Source organism: Triticum urartu, chromosome 6 (genome assembly GCF_003073215.2).
Source record: "Triticum urartu cultivar G1812 chromosome 6, Tu2.1, whole genome shotgun sequence".
Lineage (NCBI taxonomy): Eukaryota > Viridiplantae > Streptophyta > Magnoliopsida > Poales > Poaceae > Triticum > Triticum urartu.
The window spans coordinates 285,933,522-285,953,432 of record NC_053027.1 but is presented as its reverse complement, the minus strand read 5'-3'; the positions used below and the strand labels follow the sequence as shown (position 1 = coordinate 285,953,432).

Here is a 19,911-nt window from a genome sequence, read left to right as displayed (position 1 = left end):
CGGATTGGGTCTGACCATGTCCCCCTCCTCCTCTCCACTGCCGACGAGTGCCCCCCCACCCCGTCGCGTTTCCGGTTTGAGCTCTTCTTGCTCAACCAGGCCGGCTTCAGGGAGGCGGTGGCCGCTCGCTGGATCTATGCCCGCTCTTCCCCTCATCGCGCCATGTCTGCAGTTGACTCGTAGCACTTCTGTGCCAAGCTTGCCCGCCAATTCATGAAAGGGTGGGGTGCAAACCTTGGCCGGGATCTCCGAGAGCGAAAAAAGGCCCTCCTGCTGGCTATTCAAGCTCTGGATGCCCGTGCTGACACATCTGGAATCTCCCCGGATGAGTGGATGTTGCGATATGACCTTGAAGACCAGCTCTCAACCATCTACGCTGATGAAGAGGCCTAATGGCGTCTGCGTGGTACCCAGCGGTGGGTACTTCGGGGAGATGTCAACACCGCCTATTTCTAGGTGGTGGCGAACGGCCGCCGGCACCGAAACTCCATCCACTGCCTTTGGGATGGAGATACACCTCTCGTTCGCCCCTCGGCCATTCGTACCCATGTAGATGGCTTTGACAAGGACCTATTTACCCCCACCCCTCGGGGTGGGGCTAGTCTCGCCCTCGACGTTTGGTCGGGTGCTCATTTGGTCTCTGATGCGGCCAATGCTGCTTTAGTGGCCCCCTTCACCGAGGACAAGGTTCTCGCGGCTATTAAAGGGATGAACCCCTCCTCGGCCACGGGTCCGGATGGCCTGCCAGTAACATTCTTTAAGACGTTCTGGCCGACCATCAAGCCGGAGGTCATGGCCCTGCTCAAGGAATTCTTCTCGGGCTCTATGGATCTTGGGCGCCTCAACTATGGCATCGTGACCCTCATCCCCGAGGTCCCGGGCGCCTCTGACATCCGCCAATTTTCAGCCAATCACCGTGATCAATGTGATATCCCGGATTCTGGCCAAAGGGTACGCCAATAGGGTGACCCTGCTCGCGGACGCGATTACCGACCCGAATCAATCCGCCTTCATATAAGGCCGATTTGTTCTGGACAGGGTTCTGGTCTTCCACGAAGTCCTCCATGAGGTCCGGCTAAAACACCATCGGGCGGTGTTTCTGAAGCTCGACTTTCACAAGGCCTATGACACGGTCCACTGGCCCTTCTTGCGGGAAGTGTTGCTTCGCAAGGGCTTCGACGATCGGTGGGTGACTAGGGTCATGCAACTTATCTCCTATGGACGGACCGCTGTGAACATCAACGGGGACATCGGGCCCTACTTCCCCATCCTCTGTGGGGTTCGTCAAGGCGACCATTTCTCGCCGTTTTTGTTCAACATGGTGGTTGATGCCCTGGCATCCATCCTTGATAAGGCCAAGGATGCTGGCCATATTCGCGGCAGCGTCCCTCACCTAGTCGGAGGGGGAGGGGTCTCCCTCCTCCAATACGCGGACGATACCATAATTGTGGTGAAGGGCACCGTCCAAGATATTGCTAACCTAAAGTTCCTCCTCCTGTGCTTCCAACAGATGTCGGGCCTAACCATCAACTTCGATAAGAGCAAAGTGATGGTTCTCGGGTTCCCCCCTGAGGAAGCACAGTCCATAGCGGACCGACTTAATTGTCGGTTGGGTTCTTTCCCCACAACATACTTGGGGATCCCCATTAGTGACTCGCGCCTCACCGTGACGGACCTCCACCCCACGGTGACTCGTATGCAACATCGAGTTGAACCCTGGAAAGGGCGTTGGCTGTCGAAGGCTGCTCGTGTGATCCTTATCAACTCTTCGCTTGCTAGCCTTCTGTGGTTCCTCATGAGCTTCTATAGCCTCCATGAGACCCTCCATCGGGAGATCGCCAAGTACCAATCCAGATTCTTCTGGGCTGGGGAGGGGGATAAGCAGAAGTACCATAAGGTTAGCTGGCCCGATATCTGCAAACCCAAGGACCAGGGAGGTCTTGGGATCCTGTCCTCCCGCCGCATGAACATAGCCCTCCTGACTCGTTGGCTCTGGCGCATTGCCAATGGCGATGGAGGTCTCTGGCTCACCATCATCCAGAACAAGTATCTTCGAGGACAGCCCCTTGCTTTCTGTCAGCGCTCGGGCGGCTCCCAGTTCTGGCAGGCCGTCGTCCTGCTGCTTCCGGTGCTTCGTATTGGCACATCCATACCGGTTGGTACCGAGTCATCGACCCTGTTCTGGTTCGATCGGTGGATTGGCGACTCCCCCTTGGCCGCGCGATTCCCTGCGCTCTTCACAATTGCAATTGACCCTCGTATCTCAGTCGAGACGGCCCTTATTGACTTAGGGCGCCTCGCCTTCCGCCGACCCTTCGGCCCCCTTGAAGTAGCTGCTTGGGACGCCCTAATGCAGGACATCGCCCTCCTCCCTATGGACGGCGTTGGCTCCCCGGATGTCACATCTTGGCGGCTTGAGCCCTCCGGCTGCTTCTCCACCAAATCCCTCTACGCGGCCATCGCCCCCTCGACGGCCCCCGAGCCCTTTAGTTTGATTTGGGATATCCGCCCCTGAAGATCAGGATCTTCGTGTGGCAATGGATTCGCGGCCGCCTCCCAACTGGTGTGGAGGTCCGTAAGCGTAATGGACCTGGGAACGGGATGTGCCCCTTTTGCGACACGGTGGAGGATGCTAACCACATCTTCTTCTCGTGCTCTACGGCTCAATTCCTTTGGTCCTGCTTTCGCGAGACGGTTGGGGGCCAGTGGTGTAACACCAACTTCCCTGACCTGCTTGCAAAAATCCATGCCCCCCCTTGCTACCGCCATATCAGATGGCTCTGCGTTGGGGTCCTTGCCTGGACGCTCTGGACTGTTCGCAATAAGCTTGTCATTCAGAAGGTCCCTCTTCGACGTGCTACTGACGCCATCTTTAAAATGTGTTGATACTTGCAGCTCTGGCGGCCGCTTAGCCGCCCCCGGGATCGGGACGTCATCAACAACCTCATCGCCGACCTTCACTCGATGGCCTTCAGCTTGGCGCCCCCGCTCCCCCCGCCACCCCCGGAGCCAGACTAGATGCTGTGCCGCACCCTTCGTGTGCGTGCCTTTTTTCCTTTTCAGGGCTTGTTGAGCTGTGCCCTCAGCATTAACTCTATCTGACTACTTGCTGTGTTAGACCTCTGTCTGTGTGTGTGTTGGCAAACCTTGTTGGATGTTTGGCTTTATTTATAAAGTGGGGCGAAAGCCTTTTTCGGTAAGTGCTTGAACTCGTTTTTTCCCTTTCCCTATTTGTTAAGACTTTGGATTCGGCTGTATTTTCATTATTTCTATATAATGGAAAGGGGATTAGCCCGGTACAAAAAAAAACAGTTGCAAATGAAAATAGAGGGCCATTCAAAGAACTTAACCTCTCCCCGCAAAAAAAAAGAAGCTAAACCTCTTCAATTTTGCATATTTACAATAATGTGTTTGTAAAATCTGGGAATTACAAAGAAACTATGGGACAACTGGATAATGATAATTATTATTACTGGCCAAATATTTATATTTCCACCTATCATGGCCTCGAAAACAATTCACCTGGAACATATGGATTGAAATAATCCCAGAAACTCAACTGTAGAAGAATATCATCAGATAAAAATGTGAATGGAAGCAAGTCCAGTTGGCCTAGCGCTTCTAATCTGTTCCGTTGCTTTGGGTCGGAAGGTCAATTGGAGTATACATGCCCCATTTTCGTTCTTTTGGTCTCCAAGTATCTCTGATTCTCAGTGGTTATTGGAGTTACCAAGGGCACCCTACCAACAATGCTCAACCCGTAACCCTTCAGACCAACATATTTGGCAGGATTGTTAGTCATCAACTTCATTGAACGGACTCCTAGATCGCGTAATATCTACAGAGAATAAGCGAAAATGTCATGACTCCTGGAATACATCAAGAGAATGCCATGTGACTTCTATAATAGCAAGGATGCACCAGATAAGATTAGTAACAGCGAATTCATGAAGAGGATGGATAAGCATGTCGGGCAAGTCCATCTAAGTGGATTTTTTTAACAGTTGTGCATACTGTATGAAATACGAAAATCAGTTCAATGTGCCCCCGGAAGTCTTCCTATACTAGTAATAATGTACGTGCAATGCACGTTTATATTAGGTAGGATATTAGTTGCATGTTATATTAGGTAAGATATATTTGTTGTACGTTGATATTTGGTAAGATATCAATTACTTTTTCGTGGGAATAGTAGGATATTAATTACATGGCAGATTTCAAGGGATAGCATTGAGTCCAAACGTGTTTATAACCAATGGCAGTGGTGGGTAATTAGAGCGTTAAACATGTTTGGTGCTCAACATTGAAGCGATTTCAACCGTTAGATAACATGATTTGACGGTTAAGATGGTTTGGATCTGCCCATTTGGGTCTTTTTATATTGGTATAGATATAGATTAGATAAAAATGTATATGATATACCAAAGGGATAATGTAGATTTTTACCTGTGCACCGATCCCATATTCCCTCGAGTCCACAGGCAGTCCTAGTTCCTCGTTAGCCTCCACAGTGTCGCGTCCATCGTCTTGTAAGTTATAAGCACGAAGCTTGTGACCCAGACCAATGCCCCTCCCTTCATGCCCACGAAGATAAACTAGTACACCCCTTCCAGCCTTCTCAATCCTCTCCATTGACATTGCAAGCTGGTCACCACAATCACATCTTGCTGATCCAAAAATGTCTCCTGTGAGACACTCGGAATGGACCCTCACAAGAATATCTTGACCATCTCCAATCTCACCCTGTTGGTTGTGGACAGAATAATACAAAAATCAGGTTTTAGGAGGGAAATAAACTACCAGATCTAACAATTACGTCCTACAGAAGCCTTATAGGTCTTCAGTATCTTACTTTCACCATTGCGATATGCTCGATCCCATCAATAACAGATCTGTAGCAGTAAGCACGGACATTGCCCCATCTCAAAGGTAAGCGTGCAACAGATGCACGTTCAATTAGTCTGTCTCTTTTTCTCCTATATCTGTAAAAGAATTTCTGTGAGCATGCCAACAAGTAGTTCATAATAATCATAACAAGAAAAAAGAGGACAATGAAAAATAATAATATTTAGTATTTACATCCTATCAAAAATGCCAAGTCTTTTGTTAAGTGTTATAGGAACTATTAGTAACCTATTACTCTATTAGCCTATATGGCAAGTAACAAAAACCCTCACGGCTAATACAGGAAGCATCAGGACTTGGTCAGGGCTGAGGTTATGTCAAAGAACTTACCTAATCAAGTCAGCAATCGATACGATCTTCAAATTATTCTTTTCAGCAAACACGCGCAGCTTGGGTAAGCGAGCCATGGACCCATCCTCATCCACAATCTCACAGAGTACTCCAACAGGAGGTAACCCAGCCAGCACAGCAAGATCAACAGATGCTTCAGTGTGTCCAGCTCGTTTGAGAACACCCCCGTCTCTGTACTTCAGAGGGAAAATATGGCCAGGCCGATTGAAATCTTCAGGCTTTGAGTAAGGAGATGCAAGAGTCATGACTGTCTTTGCCCTATCCTTTGCAGATACCCCAGTCGTTGTGCCTTCTTTAGCATCCTACAGACCATAACAGATAAATTGCACCTTAGTAAAAAAATTCTATCGCAGAGATGTTTGTTGGGAACAACTAACACCTAGGTTGATTTATTTTCCAGTATGATATAATGAAATTAGTAAGCTATATGTGCTTCATCAGTTAAGCAAATTGATAAGATAAAGAATTGTTTTGGACTTTTGGTTAAAAGTTGCATATAATGTAGATCAGACAGTATTTGTTCTATAGGACTCCAAGAAAAGAAGGATGATAACAGGGAAGGACAATTTTGCAACAACAACACAGACACACCAAAAAACAAAGGTGACAACAAGTTGCTCAGACCAACATGAAGCTCGTCAAATTGATCTGCGCTTGTACCACAGACCACCGTATCTGTGCATTTTTGCTTTTGCAAAGGAAAAGAAATGGTAGAGAGAAACATGCCATATCCATACTTTTGATAAGCAACAGAGAAATTGTTGCCCATATAACACCATAACTACGTAATATAATGCCGAAATATGAATGACAATAGTAGCATATACCACAGTAATGGTGAAAGCAGTACATAGCTTCTCCTCATTTTCCTTTGTTGAAACCATCAAAGGAAGGTTCAATCTTTCCAGATCATTTTCTTTCATGCTAACACACACAATTCCTGTGCTATGCCTTACTATGAAAGCCATAGCCTCTGGGGTAACCAAAGAAGCAGCCAATATAAGATCACCTTCATTTTCTCTTGATTCGTCATCAACGACAATCACAAGCTACAAGAACCATCCAATGTCAGGAAAATACCATGTAGCAGTAACAGAACTTGTTAGAAAGATCAACAATAACAAATAAGCCATCAAACAAAGAATTGCAAGGCGTACTAACTTTTCCTTGTCGAATGTCCTCAATAGCCTCCGAAATAGATGAGAAGCCCTCGGTCGGGCTATCCAGATCAAGTTCAGCATCGTCTTCTTCGTTTGACAATGTGTCCACGACACATGACAGATCAGTAGATATGATTTCTGCTGCAACAATAACAGAGTTTGTGGTTGGATGGTCCTGGGCTCGCACAGAAGTGCTCTTTAGCGACAGCGTGTCATCATTTTCCAAGCAACCATCAGCTGGAAGTCCACTATTCTTTTTTAAGGATGCTGCTATCTTCAAGCCCACAGACTTCATGTTGGCATTTCTCGAATTTGTGGGAAAAGAATAAGAAACTGATCCCTTTGCCTGCTTGGAAATATCACTGCCTCCCAAGAACCGCACCCTGCATTCGTACAAACAGGTGAAAATAAAACCTGCAAATCAGTCTCACTCATTCAATCAATTAGGCTTAAAAGACAACTTCAAAAAACTATAGTCATGCTTCTCTATTTCAGTTCCAGAGCTGTGAGGGTTATATTACGGTATCTTAAAACGGGGCATTATTTTTGTCATCTTACAACACAACAGAGTTACTACAACCGTACTATCATGTTCGTTCATCAACTAACTGTTGATCACTCCACACTAGAGACGCTGACAAAAACCAGTAGACCATTGGTGGGAGCTATCAATCAAACGTACAAAAAGCGTGGATTCCTATGCGCACAGTGCCAACAAAGCAAAGCAATCAAGAAGTGTGGCCAGCGCAAGACGAACAGAGGGAGGGCCAGAGGGGGCTGCGCAGGCGGAGAGAGCTTACGGTTGGCGGCGAAGCACGGCGACGGACGAAGACGACGGCGCAATCGAAGCCATCCCGATGCTCCCCTCCAAAACAGGGACTCAACCTGCTAATCAACCACGGAGAGCCGCGAAATCAGCGACGGTACATCAACATCTCGAACCAAAATATTCAAATTCCGGTCTAAAAGACGCGCGAGATCTGAAAACGACAAATCAGCGATTCTTCGTGCTTCGATCTCGAGCCCTCGAGCCCTGCAGCCTCCAAGGCGCTGGAACGAATTGCCGAGGGGCGGTAATGGCTCTTACCCGTCGGAGGCTTCTCGGCCGAGGTCTCCTGCGCGGCGAACGAGTAGGAGGAGGGAAAAGAGAGCTTCGATTCGATTTCCTTCTCGGTATTGGATTTGAGTTCTGGTCGTGGTTGGGTGAGTTGATTAGGGATGGGGTTGGTGTGGGTAGAGAAAGGGAGAGAGAGACTGGGGAAGAGAGGAGAGACAGGGTGCGTAATTTATAACGTGCAGGTGCAGCCACCAACGCGGCAGGTTCGCACTAGCCGCCTCGAACCTTGCAGTTTATTGGCGAGAGAATTCCTTATTTGACCCATTCTTAAAATCTAATTCTCTTTTTGATTCTAATTTTTTTTCATTTTTTGACACCACAACTTCATTTTCTTTCTTCTTTGACACATCTGTCAGTTTTTGCCGTTAGAAACGTTAACTGTGACTGGAAATGTCGATCTTACCCCTGGTAGGACGTTGAAAAAAAACTGGTTGAGCGAACCGTCAGGCGCTGCGCTGGGTCAAACCCCCCCCCCATCTCCTCCCTACTCTCCTCGATTCCCCTTTCCCTCGATCCCTAACCCTAAAAAAATCGCGGATGGAGGAGGGCGTGGCCGATGCTGCTACTGGTGGCGGGATGGACGGCGCGGTGGAGGGCGTGGCCAACGCTGCGCCGGTCTCGGCCTCGGGTGGCCATGGCGGGGAGGCGACGGGCGGCCATGGCGGGGAGGCGGAGGGAGTTCCAGGCGCGCCACTGGAGGGCGTCCATGGCGAGGAGGCGGAAGGAGGTCCAGGTGCGGCGCAGGAGGGCGGCCATGGCGGCGAGGCAGAGGGAGGTCCAGGTGCGACGGCCTCGGATGCAAGTACTCCGGCATGGCTACAAGGGTAAGTGTATGTTTTCTCTATATTTAAGTTTTTGCTGCCATGATACGTCCTTGAACGAAGATTACTTAGAGATGAATCCAAAATGCAACATATTTGCTTCACCTTTCTTAACATGATTTTTCTCAAAATGCAACACTATGTTTATATTAAATAGTGTACTTGAGATGGATCGAAGATGCAACAGAGTAGTTAGAGATGGATATTTGTTGCTGCCAAATCTACAATGAAACAATAGATAAAAATTATGATCATATAAAACAAATATGTTATATTGGATAATCTGTTTACACATGTCACTTTTTTTATTTAAAACACGAAGCAAGTATGTTCATGCACAATTGATCTTTTGCTTTACAGGATGGATCCAAATTCAACATATTTGCTGAAAATCAAATTGTTTGGCAACCCAAAAAAACTAGGAAGGATATCAAATGCTTTTGTTATGATAAGGTTATTGATTTCGACTTAACAAATTATAAGGACTTGGTTGAATCAATCGTAGAGCAGTACTCGCCTCGCTATTTGGAAGTTGCACATGTTCAGTACTATGATCCTTTTCTTAAATCTACCCAGAAGTAACATTTGACCAGGAATTGGTGTCTATGTTTGAGAAACTCTCTAAGACAAAGGTTGTGTACTTGTTTTGTTGCATATTGTGATCCATCTAAACCATATGAGCCTATCACGGAGTGGCATATTGATGTGCATATCCAACCTAGCAACACAGAACAAGACGATGATGATTATCTTCGCAACCCAATACTTGAGAATGAACATGTTGGTGTTGATGAGGAAAATATTTATTTAGACGATGATGATCATGATAAATTAGTGATGAGGCACAGACTAGCGAGATGCTAATTTGTGTGTGTAGATGCCCGATCTTTCACGGTGATGCTTGATCAACAGTTCGTTCCCTGTTCCTCCTCGCAACCTTCAAGATAATTTTCACCCGCGTATGAAAATACACGAATAAAAATAATGACCCCCTTAGATCAGCACGTAGGCGTCGATGTGATGATCAACCCTCCGTCGCTAGTAAATTTCCATGATGGGAAAATCACAGATAATACACAAGATATGGCCGCCCGTAACTCGAACGCTTTTCTGTATATCTCATACTCAAAAGAAAACTCAAAAAACTGATCTCTATATCGGCCCTGGCCGGCCCTTTTTATAGGCGACGCGAACTTGAAAAAGACTAAACCAAACTAAATTGAAACGGACTCTCTTAACAAACTAAGGATTTAACTAATTAATTATCCGGCCACATTGATCACCTTAATTAACCTAAACTCAAAACATGTACGTAAATAGTACAACTTGACTCTCACGTCTCCATGTACAAGCAAAATTACAGGTCTTGGTGAAACTCGCGTGGCCTAACACAAAAATAAAATGACTTGATTAAATAAAAGACGAAGACTTATCCCTTGGCAGATCCTATCAATTGCATGCCTGTAGTTTAAACAGAAAACTGCCGATCCTTATTATCTTCGGAGGCGTACGAAACGTTGGAATTATATCTTCTGGCTTCGGTTCCTGTTTAGCATCCGATCTGGACCATTTGTTGTACATTCTGCTAGGTATTGATACAAGCACTGTATGATGAGAATCAACATGCATTAATTCCTTTTCAAATACAGGAGCAATTTTTGATCCACAAAACTGTCGCACACGACCATCGTTTCCTCAGCATAATCTGGTCGCATGCTTGGCATTATTTTCCGCAACTTTTTCATGTCTTGACTCATCAAATGGCTCAGCTTTAGTAGAATTATCGATCAATGGTGCCTTGCCCGCATCATCCTCCCTTCCTTGTAGAAAAACCGTCCTCGGTTTCAAGTCTATTTTTTGTACAACCTTCCTCTCCGGAACTTGCATCTCTATGATGATTGCACTGTCTGCCATTGGTTTCAACACGTGCTTCTTTCCATCATGCATGAACGTGTATGTGTTGGATCTTCCAGCATGGACTGCATCATGATCAAACTGTCATGGTCTTCCCAACAACAGCTGACACGTATCCATCGGCACAACATCACAGTCCACCTTATCAATATAATCTCCAACTGCAAACTTCACACGTACCTTATGTGTGATTTTTAATTTTCCAGAGTTGTATAGCCACTCTACGTGGTGCAGTTGTGGGTGTCGCCACATGGACAAACCCAATGCGTGGACAAGATCTTTGCCAATGACATTTGTAAAGCTACCACCATCAATTATCAACTTGCAAGCACGATTGTTGATCTTACACTGTGTTCTAAAAACACTCCATCGCTGCCCTTTAGGATCATCATCCTCCTGCACCTTCTTCACTAAGAGATTTAGACCCTTCATCGGTGCATCAACTTCTTCTTTTATTTCTTCTATCTCTTCTCTTCTTTTTCGCAAACGATCTTTCCAATCAGCATCGAACACATCCATTGGCATGGGAATAAAACAAATTTGTTTGCCCTTCCGTGATAAAGAATAACTATTTTTCTTCACATCCCGAACAGCCCCAACACGCTTGCATCATGGGTCCCCAAGTAGCAGATGGCACGACACCATGGACATAGGACAAACATGAAAAAATTCCGCACAACAATATTTTCCCAGATCAAAAATTAGCAAAATCTGATGCGTAATTTTGATTTCACCTTTGAACCACTTCAGCGTGTACGGTCTTTCAAGAGGCGCCATCTTCAGCCCCAACTTTTCCACCACCTCAATGCTCACCATATTGACTGCGGTACTCTCATCGATTGTCAGATTGACACGTCGTTCGTTCACGACGCAACGAGTGTGAAAAAGAGTGACCTCGCCAATGCCTTCCTCCTCCATCAATATGTTCCTGCTCAACATGTTGATGCTTGACTCCGCAGACGATATTACAATCTGAGTCGCCGTGACTAACCTTTGCTCTGAATACCACTTGATGAGGCACAGACTAGCGATATGCTAATTTGTGTGTGTAGATGCCTGATCTTTCACGGCGATGCTTGATCAACAGTTCGTCCCCCTGTTCCTCCTCGCAACCTTCAAGATAATTTTCACCCGTGTATGAAAATACACGAATAAAAATAATGACCCCCTTGGATCAGCACGTAGGCGTCGATATGATGATCAACCCTCCGTCGCTAGTAAATTTTCACGATGGGAAAATCACAGATAATACACAAGATATGGCTGCCCGGAACTCGGACGTTTTTCTGTATATCTCATACTCAAAAGAAAACTCAAAAAACTGATCTCTACATCGGCCCTGGCCGGCCCTTTTTATAGGCGACGCGAACTTGGAAAAGACTAAGCCAAACTAAATTGAAACGGACTCTCCTAACAAACTAAGGATTTAACTAATTAATTATCCGGCCACATTGATCACCTTAATTAACCTAGACTCGAAACATGTACGTAAATAGTACAACTTGACTCTCACGTCTCCACGTACAAGCAAAATTACAGGTCTTGGTGAAACTCACGTGGCCTAACACAAAAATAAAATGACTTGATTAAATAAAAGACAGAGACTTATCCCTTAGCAGATCCTATCAATTGCATGCATGTAGTTTAAACAGAAAACTGCCGATCCTTATTATCTTCGGAGGCGTACGAAACGTTGGAATTATATCTTCTGGCTTCGGTTCCTGTTTAGCATCCGATCTAGACCTTTTGTTGTACATTCTGCTAGGTATTGATACAAGCACTGTATGATGAGAATCAACATGCATTAATTCCTTTTCAAATACAGGAGCAATTTTTGATCTACAAAACTGTCGCACACGACCATCGTTTCCTCGGCATAATCTGGTCGCATGCTTGGCATTATTTTCCGCAACTTTTTCATGCCTTGACTCATCAAATGGCTCAGCTTTAGTAGAATTATCGATCAATGGTGCCTTGCCCGCATCAATTAGATCCTCTTATCATGGTTCCCTGTTCTGATAAAGAAAGGGACGAAGACTATGTTCCTGATCATGAGAGCGAGGATGAGAGCGATGAGGAAGTAGAGGAAGATGAGGAAGTGCACGAGGCAGAGCATGCACCACATTTAGAATATGATAAATTAGATCCCCCAATGACCGAAGGAAGAAAATATCCCAATATGGCAGAGTTTAAGTTGGCGCTTTCTCAACATGCAATCAAACATGAATTTGAGTTTAACACCGAGAAAAGTGCACCACATAGGTTCAGGGCTTATTGTTCAAGAAGGGATGAAGATAAGTGTCCATGGAGGATATATGCTTCTACAATGGAAGATGGGTGCACCGTAATGGCAATTTCTAACTTTACTCATGTGTGCTTAAATTGTTAAAAGATCTTTACTAATTATCTATGTTTGTCTTTTGTAGGTGAGAAAGAACTCTTGTGGTCATGATTGCTCAAGTACAAAAAGGAAAAAGAAGATAAAGAATGCAACTAAGCGGTGGATATGTGAGCACGTGAAGGATTGGCTAATTGAGGATGCAACTCTAGGACCAAAGGCATTGCGAAAGAAGCTTAAAGAGCACCATGGAATCAACATCAAGTACAAGAGAGTATACATGGGTAAGCTGCTAGCCTTGAAGGAACTATATGGTGATTGGGATACAAGCTTTGATAATCGGTATGGTTTTAAGGCACAAATTGAAAGGTGCTGCCCCGGTAGCATAGTGATAATTGAGCACCACACAATAAAAGATAAAATCAGATTTAAGAGATTTTTTGTCGCTTTGAAGCCTTGCATCGACGGGTTCCTTAGTGTTTGCAGGCCATACTTGGCAGTAGATAGCACCTTCTTGACAGGCAGATTCAAGGGGCAACTGGCTAGTGCTACCGCCTTTGGGCTGCTGCTTACTCATGGAACCCATATTTATTTGAGAAAAATTGGGTTGCAATAGACATAGCAAAGCCAACGTCAATTGCATATCTTAGGAAGTGGCACACTAGGTTGTGGTCTAGGAGTCAGTTCTCAACAATTTCCAAGGTGGATTATGTTACAAACAACTTGGCTGAGTGCTTCAATAATTGGATTAAGCATCACAAGTCCTTGAACTTGGACGACTTCTTTGATAAGCTTAGGCAATTGATTATGATCATGTGGAACCGAAGGAGAAACGTAGCAAGAAAGTTAGTTGGGTTGATTCTTCCCCACATAATTAAGAAGTTGAATGCAAAGACCAGAGAATTAAACTTGGAGGTGGTTGAAAGCTCAGAAGAAGTTGCTGAAGTAACCGCATTGGGAGGCAGCGGCTTTAGGTTTGTGGTCAACTTGCTTGACAGGACATGTTCTTGTAGACAATGGGAGGTTTCTGGCCTTCCTTGCAAACATGGTCTAGCATTTATCACATCTCTTACCAATGCACGCATAGAGAACTATGTGGACTCGTGTTACTCCATTCACAAATTTAGAGCAGCTTATGACCAACTAATCCCTGCCATGGTTGACAAGAACCAGTGGCCTAAATCAAACCATGGATTCTTCATGTTTCCACCACTACTAAAAGCCACAGCGGGTAGGCCTAAAACTGAGAGGTATAAAGGCTGCAGTGAGAAGAAAAGAAAAAGCGGTCAACACTTATGCCCTATTTGCAAGGACTATGGGCATCATTGGCACAAATGCAAGAAGGGTAACCCAGATGACATTGCTGCTATTTTAGCTGTGAGGTAATGAATTTTATTGTATATTGCATCACTTGCATTTTTTTGTAAAAACCATACATGTTAACTACTTTTTTGTTGCTCATGTAGAGGACCACCAAAGAAGAGGACAAAGACCACCAAATCAGCTCAATCATCAATTGTGCCTTACGAGGATGATGCTCCATCAGCCATGTGTTTTCCGCCAAGGTTAGCAACAACCATGCTCATAATTAAATATAATTAATTGTGCCTTTGTGTTCTAAGTGCATTCTTCTCACCATAGCCAAATCTTGGAGAAAACAACCAAAGAAAAAGGGAAAGGTGGTAAATCTGGATCCGGAGGAGAAAAAGGTAACCTATGGTAGTTTCGAAGTTCTAATGTTATGTTATGCATTGTTCTATTGTTAACTTGGGCTACCTGTATGTCATGTATGTGTATGTCTAGATCAAGAACACAACCCATTTGTGGCGAACATGATGTCGCCAAAAAGAAAACACATGTTGCTGTGAAGGTACATGCCAAAAGAAAAAGCAAAGAGGTTGCTGAAATTACTCTGCACCTTCCTATGGTGCCACTTGACAGCCCTGCAATGGGTACATGCAGCAAGAAATTCAACCCTGCTAGCCCTGCAATGAGCACACGAAGCAAAAGGAGACTTAGTTTGTGATTCTCATGTCATTACTTTCCGTATCATGTTTCATTTTGAAAACTGAGCTGTTTATGTGATGTATGTGTGGACCTTGGCTCTTTACGTGCTATATGCGACCTGTTGTGAACCCTCTTTACGTGCTATATGCGACCTGTTGTGAACCTCGGCTATTATGTCATCTTTATGTGAACCTGGACTATTGTATGTCACTTTTATGTGAACCTGAGTGTGTATAGATGACCAGCTATGTGGGATGTTTGCATATATGTGAACCTAGAGCAATTAGAGATCTCGAGCAATTATGTGTGTTTTTTGTGCATATGTGTACTGTACAAGGGATATGCCTCCAAAATACAAGGGAGGCTCTGTCCAAATTTTCAATTGAAATTTGTGCATGTGTGTACTGTACTGTACAGGGGATAATTGCAGATTTTGTTTCATTTGGTAATATATTCCAGTTCATATTGCCATTGTTTTGACTCCCATTTTGGTCACAAAATACACCAGGGGTAAAATGGACTTTTCATGTTGTATTTAACGGTGTTAGTTGGCAAAAGTGACGGAAATGTCATAGAGGGAACAAAATGAAGTTTGAGTGTCAGAAAAGGAAAAAAAATCTTTTAGGGCCAAAAAGGGAACCAAATTTTAAGAGAGGGCCAAATAAGGAATTCTCTCTTTATTGGGCGGGCGGGCTGGAGACGGAATCGAAGTGATGTCAGAGGTGACTTCCGGAAAGCATGAAGGAAAAGGGGCAGAGCCGGTCGGCCGACCCAAATTTGGGCCGGTCGGAGTGCAGCCAACTGATTTGGCGCAATCAGCCGTCCGATCTAGCCCGTGTGCTTCTTGTCTTCTGCAACAACGTAGCTTCCTGCTGGTCAAAGAAAAAACAATGCAATTTCCCCTCGAGAACGCCACACTCGCTGGGGGAAATCGGGAGCGGGGTGGCCACCGACAATGTGGGGGGAGAACGGCTGTGTGGGAGGAGGAGTGGGGAAGAGGGGATAAGGGCGTCTGCGGGGGAGGCCAACGTGGCACGCCGGGATTGAACGATGCCAGTGAGACCAGCTGAAGCTTCGTCCAGTCGATCGTACCGAATCGTTTTTCGAAAGAAAAACAAAACCAGAAACTGACTTGCTTCTAACTTGGTCATCAAGCAGGTGCTACCATTCCCACACTAGTGGAATGTGGAGTTAGAGCATTGTATTGTAATGGACCTTGTGAGTCAGCGCGACTGGGCCTGATATGAAATCAAATCTCTGCCTCATTCATTTTTAAAGGAAATTCGCCTCTCACTTCCCATCCTAGGCATCTCTAATACGGGCCCTCAAACCGCCCGCAACCGTCCGGACCATGTGGTTTGGACATGTTTTCCATCCCACACGGTCATGTGTCGGTCTACTCGGCGGTCTAGGCGTCCTTTTTCCTGCAAACCGGATGCAAACGGGGGGGGGGGGGCTATGCGTGCGTCCAAACCTATGCCATGCTCACTTCTGGCCGCCCTGGTAACAATGTCTTGGACTAGGGGGTGCTAACTACGTCGGTTGTCGACATGGGCCAGGCCGAGGACCCTAGATAAGCGAAGAATGGGCCGTGTTTACCATGACCCCGGGTGTACTCAAGATGGAATCCTCCAAAGACTTGGCACACACTTCAAGGCCATTTCAAATCATCGTCATGTTTATCCCTAGATATAACCAACCTACAAGTAATTGTTGGAAATATGTCATATAGACAATAATAAATTGGTTATTATCATATTTCCTTGTTCATGATAAAGGTTTAGTATTCATGCTGGAACTGTATTGATCGGAAACTTAAATACATATGTGAATACATAAACAAATATTATGCCTGTAGTGAGCCTCTACTAGACTAGCTCGTTGATCAAAGATGGTTAAGATCTCCTAACCATGGACATGAGTTGTCATTTGATAATGAGATCACATCATTAGGAGAATGGTGTGATGGACAAGACCCAACCGTAAGCTTAGCATTCGATCGTATCACTTGAGTTTATTGCTATAGCTTTCTTCATGTCAAGTATCTATTCCTAAGACCATGAGATCATGCAACTCCCGGATACCGGAGGAATATCTTGTGTGCTATCAAATGTCACTTTGTAACTGGGTGATCATAAAGATGTTCTACAGGTATCTCCGAAGGTGTTTGTTGAGTTGGCATGGATCGAGATTGTGATTTGTCACTCCGTGTGACGAAGAGATATCTCTGGCCCCTCTCGGTAATAAAACATCATAAAGATCTTACAAGCAATGTGGCTAATGAGTTAGTCACGAGATCTTGTATTACGGAACGAGTAAGAGACTTGTCGATAATGAGATTGAACTAAGTATGGGGTACCGATGGGTGACGATCGAATCTCGGGAAAGTAACATGTGACGCCCTGACTTAATCGTGCACTAATCATACACGCAAATGCGCATGATTAAGATCAAAGACTCATGGGAGGATATCAGAACACAACTCTAGACACAAATTTAAAATAATACAAGCTTCATATTACAAGCTAGGGGCCTCGAGGGCACAAATACAAACGAGTCAGCGGAAACAACAATATCTGAGTACATACATTAAGTAAACAAGTCTACCTTAAGAAGGCTGAGCAAAAAAACGACATCGGTCTGGGAGCTTCCTAAGTACTCCTGGTCGTCGTCAGTCTCCACGTAGTAGTAGACTCTGTCGGGGTAGTAGTAGTCGGCGGCAGAATCAACTGGCTCCTGGGCTCCGTCATCTGATCGCATCAATCGGGTAGAGGGGAAAAAGGTACCAAAGCAACCATGAGTACTCATCCAAAAAAGTACTCGCAAGACTTACATTAGATCTATATTAAGTATGCATCTGTATCAAAGGAATGGGGTTATATCTTTGGACTAGACTGCAGAAATGCTAGAATAGAAGGGAAGGCCTAGCCTATCGAAGACTAGCATCTCACATCGTCTTGCAGCATTAGAAGAGCGCAAATTAGCATATTATAAGTAATAAGTATATTGTAGTAATGCCTAGAGATCCTTTCTTAACTCCCTGCGAGAAAGCAATATTGGAGCCATCATATCCATTTAGTGTCTCCAGTATATAGTTCTAGTTGTAGAGATCGGGATAAAACTTTGAGCGTCCATTTCCACGGACACGACTATTCGAATAGATTAACTTCCCTGCAGGGAGCACAAACTTACCCGACACGCTCGATTAACTTCGGACAAACACACTTTCCTGGGTCATGCCTGGCCTCGGTTGATCGACATGTCGTAGTCCTACCGGGTAAATGTGAAGGGGTCATGGGCCAATCGTCATTTGCAATCCTGCATGTTGCGAACATGGCCTAGAGAAGACCCACCCCCTTACACAAGCGTAGGTGGTTCCCGTCCAACCGGGCGCGCGTCGCTAAACCGCTGACATCTGTGAGCTTTTGGAAGAATCGTACGACGCAGAGTAACCATACTTATCCCCGCGTGGTGGTTAGTGCGAACAGGCCATATCCAAACCCGTTAGTGTCTCGGGAGCGCGCGAAGACAATCAATGATCCACGATATGTGGTCCCGTCACCCTGTATCACAGACTTAGAGCAAGGGCTAATAATGCCCAGCCATGCCGCATAGTTATCTCGCGGCTACCCTCCAAGTCAACCCGACTCCACATCACTCGCGGGTGCCCTCTAGGTCAACCCGACTCCACATCACTCGCGGGTACCCTCCACGTCAACCCGACTCACAAGAGACTGTCAGGAAGTCATGTCCACCTCTACCGGGGTGGTACCGCCTGTCCCTCCAGTCCCACAGAAACAATAACTCTTGCGGGTACCCCCCGGGGCTGACTTGTCTTTAATATTGTTCTGGCATATAGTCAAAGTAACCGTGTGTCCAAAACATCAAGGGGGGAATCCGAGGAATCACCCTCGATGGATTCCCACTCAATATAACCATCAAGGTGAATTTTGAGGAATCACCCTCGGTAGGTTCACATTTGAAGAGCTGCACGACAGAGTCGTTATCAGGAGTGGTGAAGGAGGAATCACCCTCCGTAGACCACGACCGAGTAGCTACACTATAGAGATCTCATCAAAAGTGCTATATGAGGTATCACCCTCGACACTCAATAGTAGCTCTGCGGAGTTGTACAACTAAGGAGGTGTGAGGTGATGTGTCGGGGTCTGGTCGTCGATCACGTCGATCGAGTCATTGATGAAAAAGCAGGGGCAATAGGGACAAGGTGATGGGTCACTGGTGGATCACTAACCAATCTACACTAAGCATATAGGTTAAACAAGTAGGTAACAATAGCAGGTTAGAAAATCAGGCTATGCATCAGAATAGGAGCATTCAGATACAGTAGTAAAATCTAATGCAAGCATGAGAGAGGAAAATGGGTGATATAGGAATGATCAAGGGGGTTTGGCTCGCGTGGAAGCTCTGCAGACAGATACGAATCCTCGACGGTGAAGTAGTCGATCACCGGATCAACATGTGTCTCGGGGTCTACAGGAAAGAAGTAATGGAGGGGGGAACACAATAAATAACAGAGCAATCAAATGCACCACAAAAGCATGACATGGCAATACATTGTGCTAGGGGTGACCTAACACAGTGCTACGTGTTACAGACGGAGCAGGAAATTATACGGGGATATTTTCCCGGCTCCAGGTTTTTATCGGACAGACGATCTGGAGGGGAAGGTTCCACGTTTGCATTGTTAGAGGCATGTGACATGTATGTGAATGGCATATTCGGATTCGTCTTATTTTTCATATACAAATTATTTACATCCGAGTTACGGTTTATTTTCTATTAATTATCGAAGTTTTAAACATTTTTTGGAATTATTATTAATTATTTAATTCGAATTTGAAAAGTGAAATTTCTTTTTATACCTAGACTATGCCAGCCATAGTCAATGACATGTGGGCCCCTGGGCTGGTTTGACCCAGTCAACGTTTGACTAGTCAATCGGTGAACAGTGCATGTGGGCCTCGTATGTCAGTGACAGTGGCGAATTAAACCCTATCCAAATAAATAGTGCCAGGGGCCCCACCTATAAGCGACACATGGCATATTTATGTTAACTAAAACATGTTCTTAGTTAATAGACTAGGGCCCGCCTGTCATAGGGTAATTAGCGACGTCGGTTAGAACTAATGAGGTGTGAAAGCACAAGTGCTCCCTGGGTGATTTTGGTAATTAATGTCAACATATCTCTTGTTGGACTAATGCTTTTACCTAGTGTATTTCAGAGAAGTTCAACAATGGCATGGAAAGGACAAGAGGATGTGGAACCCCTTCAAAATG

General features: G+C 45.2%; 2 protein-coding genes across 6 annotated transcripts; one reads left to right on the top strand and one right to left on the bottom strand.

The window, feature by feature from the left end:
* Positions 1–3,360: 3,360 nt before the first annotated feature.
* LOC125513261 (probable bifunctional riboflavin biosynthesis protein RIBA 2, chloroplastic) lies at positions 3,361–7,735 on the bottom strand. Of its 5 annotated transcripts, none has more exons than XM_048678329.1 (8): positions 7,504–7,735; positions 7,217–7,301; positions 6,418–6,799; positions 6,084–6,305; positions 5,236–5,558; positions 4,853–4,982; positions 4,447–4,743; positions 3,361–3,838 (listed from the first exon to the last, which is right to left on the bottom strand). In XM_048678329.1, the coding sequence occupies exons 2-8, from the start codon at positions 7,267–7,269 to the stop codon at positions 3,653–3,655; spliced, it is 1,593 nt and encodes a 530-aa protein (XP_048534286.1). In that variant the 5' UTR covers positions 7,270–7,301; positions 7,504–7,735; the 3' UTR covers positions 3,361–3,652. The 5 variants fall into 5 exon arrangements, with proteins under 5 accessions (XP_048534286.1, XP_048534288.1, XP_048534289.1 ...); XM_048678331.1 differs by having other exon boundaries at positions 7,217–7,304; positions 7,504–7,689; XM_048678332.1 differs by having other exon boundaries at positions 7,217–7,396; positions 7,504–7,684.
* Positions 7,736–7,959: 224 nt separating this feature from the next.
* Positions 7,960–14,880, top strand: LOC125517204. Its single transcript, XM_048682384.1, has 7 exons — positions 7,960–8,357; positions 8,715–8,807; positions 12,531–12,618; positions 12,695–12,890; positions 14,073–14,171; positions 14,248–14,315; positions 14,410–14,880. The coding sequence occupies exons 1-7, from the start codon at positions 8,071–8,073 to the stop codon at positions 14,440–14,442; spliced, it is 864 nt and encodes a 287-aa protein (XP_048538341.1). The 5' UTR covers positions 7,960–8,070; the 3' UTR covers positions 14,443–14,880.
* The last annotated feature ends 5,031 nt before the right edge of the window (positions 14,881–19,911 follow it).

Bases quoted from the DNA above. Each gene is read 5' to 3' on its own strand.
- LOC125513261 (XM_048678329.1), bottom strand. From the start codon at position 7,269: ATGGCTTCGATTGCGCCGTCGTCTTCGTCCGTCGCCGTGCTTCGCCGC. The intron at 6,800-7,216 runs GTAAGCTCTCTC...GTACGAATGCAG, and splicing joins GCCGTGCTTCGCCGCCAACC to GGTGCGGTTCTTGGGAGGCA. The intron at 5,559-6,083 runs GTATATGCTACT...TATGGTCTGTAG, and splicing joins CTGCTTTCACCATTACTGTG to GATGCTAAAGAAGGCACAAC.
- LOC125517204 (XM_048682384.1), top strand. From the start codon at position 8,071: ATGGAGGAGGGCGTGGCCGATGCTGCTACTGGTGGCGGGATGGACGGC. The intron at 14,172-14,247 runs GTTAGCAACAAC...TTCTCACCATAG, and splicing joins GCCATGTGTTTTCCGCCAAG to CCAAATCTTGGAGAAAACAA. The intron at 14,316-14,409 runs GTAACCTATGGT...GTGTATGTCTAG, and splicing joins TGGATCCGGAGGAGAAAAAG to ATCAAGAACACAACCCATTT.